Source organism: Elephantulus edwardii, unplaced genomic scaffold (genome assembly GCF_000299155.1).
Source record: "Elephantulus edwardii isolate Elephantulus edwardi_28Jun2011 unplaced genomic scaffold, EleEdw1.0 scaffold00340, whole genome shotgun sequence".
NCBI classification, from domain to species: domain Eukaryota; kingdom Metazoa; phylum Chordata; class Mammalia; order Macroscelidea; family Macroscelididae; genus Elephantulus; species Elephantulus edwardii.
Genome location: NW_006400090.1, coordinates 442072 through 443224, shown reverse-complemented (window position 1 = coordinate 443224; position 1153 = coordinate 442072). Strand labels below are relative to the sequence as shown.

The window sequence follows — 1153 nt, the reverse complement described above, 5'->3', positions numbered from 1 at the left end:
GCCATGTCCTGCTCTGAGGAGCTGCAGTGCTGCCAGTCGGAGATCCTGGAGCTGAGATGCACAGTGAACGCCCTGGAGGTTGAGCGCCAAGCCCTGCACACGCTGGTATGTGTCCTCCCTCACCCTCACCACAGTGAGAATGCCTATACCATTGCCTGGCAGTATATTATTTTGTAAAGCAGGAGTGGCATCCATTTCCTAAATAACATGTCTCAGGAAACTCTATGAACTTTGATAAATGACAATAGTTGCAGAAGGGCTTCAGGCTTTTTGTTCATAGGGTCACTATGAGTCGTGCTTGATTTGAAGGCAATCAACACCACCACCACCACAATCCCACTATATAGGCCTTTACATCTCCATACTCATTGATTGGTCATATGTATTTTTTGAACTATGTGCCTTTGGGTTGGTAGTGCAACTCCTTACCACTAAGCCATCAGAGCTCCTTACAATTGGTCATATGTATTTTATTTTAAAAAATTATTTTATATTGGTTTACATACAAAGTTCACATGCACTGTGTTTCACACTATCCTTCTTTTAAATTGTGTTTCATACAATCATTCCCATGCATCATGCTTTATAAAATTATTCACCGTTGAACTATGCCTATGATTGGTCATATATTTTTATATTTTTGTCCAAATCAGGCAAACGAAAAATACCTTTTAAATAAGCCCCTCCTTTAGTAGTGTCAAAGCTTAGATCTTGACTGGGTAAAGATATTTGGAGTTCTATCTTCTTGTCAGCATCTCAACTAGAGAGATGAATAAGATGCAGCCAGGTTAGCTCTGGAGGCTGTGCGATTCTATTTTCAGCCTGATGTATTCAGAGCTCTTGGAAAGTCTCTATGATCTGCCTTATGCCTGATGAGCTTACTCACTGTGGCCGCCCTGGCCATCGTTCTCACGGCTAGATTGAGTCAAGTGGGAGTTTCCCTGGGTCTCTTACACCTCCCCTTTCCCCTGTAGAAAGACTGTCTGCAGAACTCCCTGTGCGAATCCGAGGCCCGCTTCGGCACGGAGCTGGCCCAGATGCAGAGCCTGATTAGCAATGTGGAGGAACAGCTGTCTGAGATCAGGGCCGACCTGGAGCGTCAGAACCAGGAGTACCAGGTGCTGCTGGATGTCAAGACCCGGCTGGAGGGGGA

At 45.2% G+C, this 1153-nt stretch overlaps 1 protein-coding gene across 1 annotated transcript in view; it reads left to right on the top strand.

Moving 5' to 3' along the window:
- Positions 1–1153, top strand: part of KRT37 (keratin 37) — a gene marked incomplete at its 5' end in the record, with an annotated part of 11578 nt that overhangs the window by 2071 nt on the left and 8354 nt on the right. Inside the window, 2 exons of the mRNA XM_006901711.1 lie at positions 1–105; positions 975–1118. Of these exons, the coding sequence (XP_006901773.1) occupies positions 1–105; positions 975–1118 (249 nt within the window). The remainder of the gene's footprint in view (positions 106–974; positions 1119–1153) is intronic.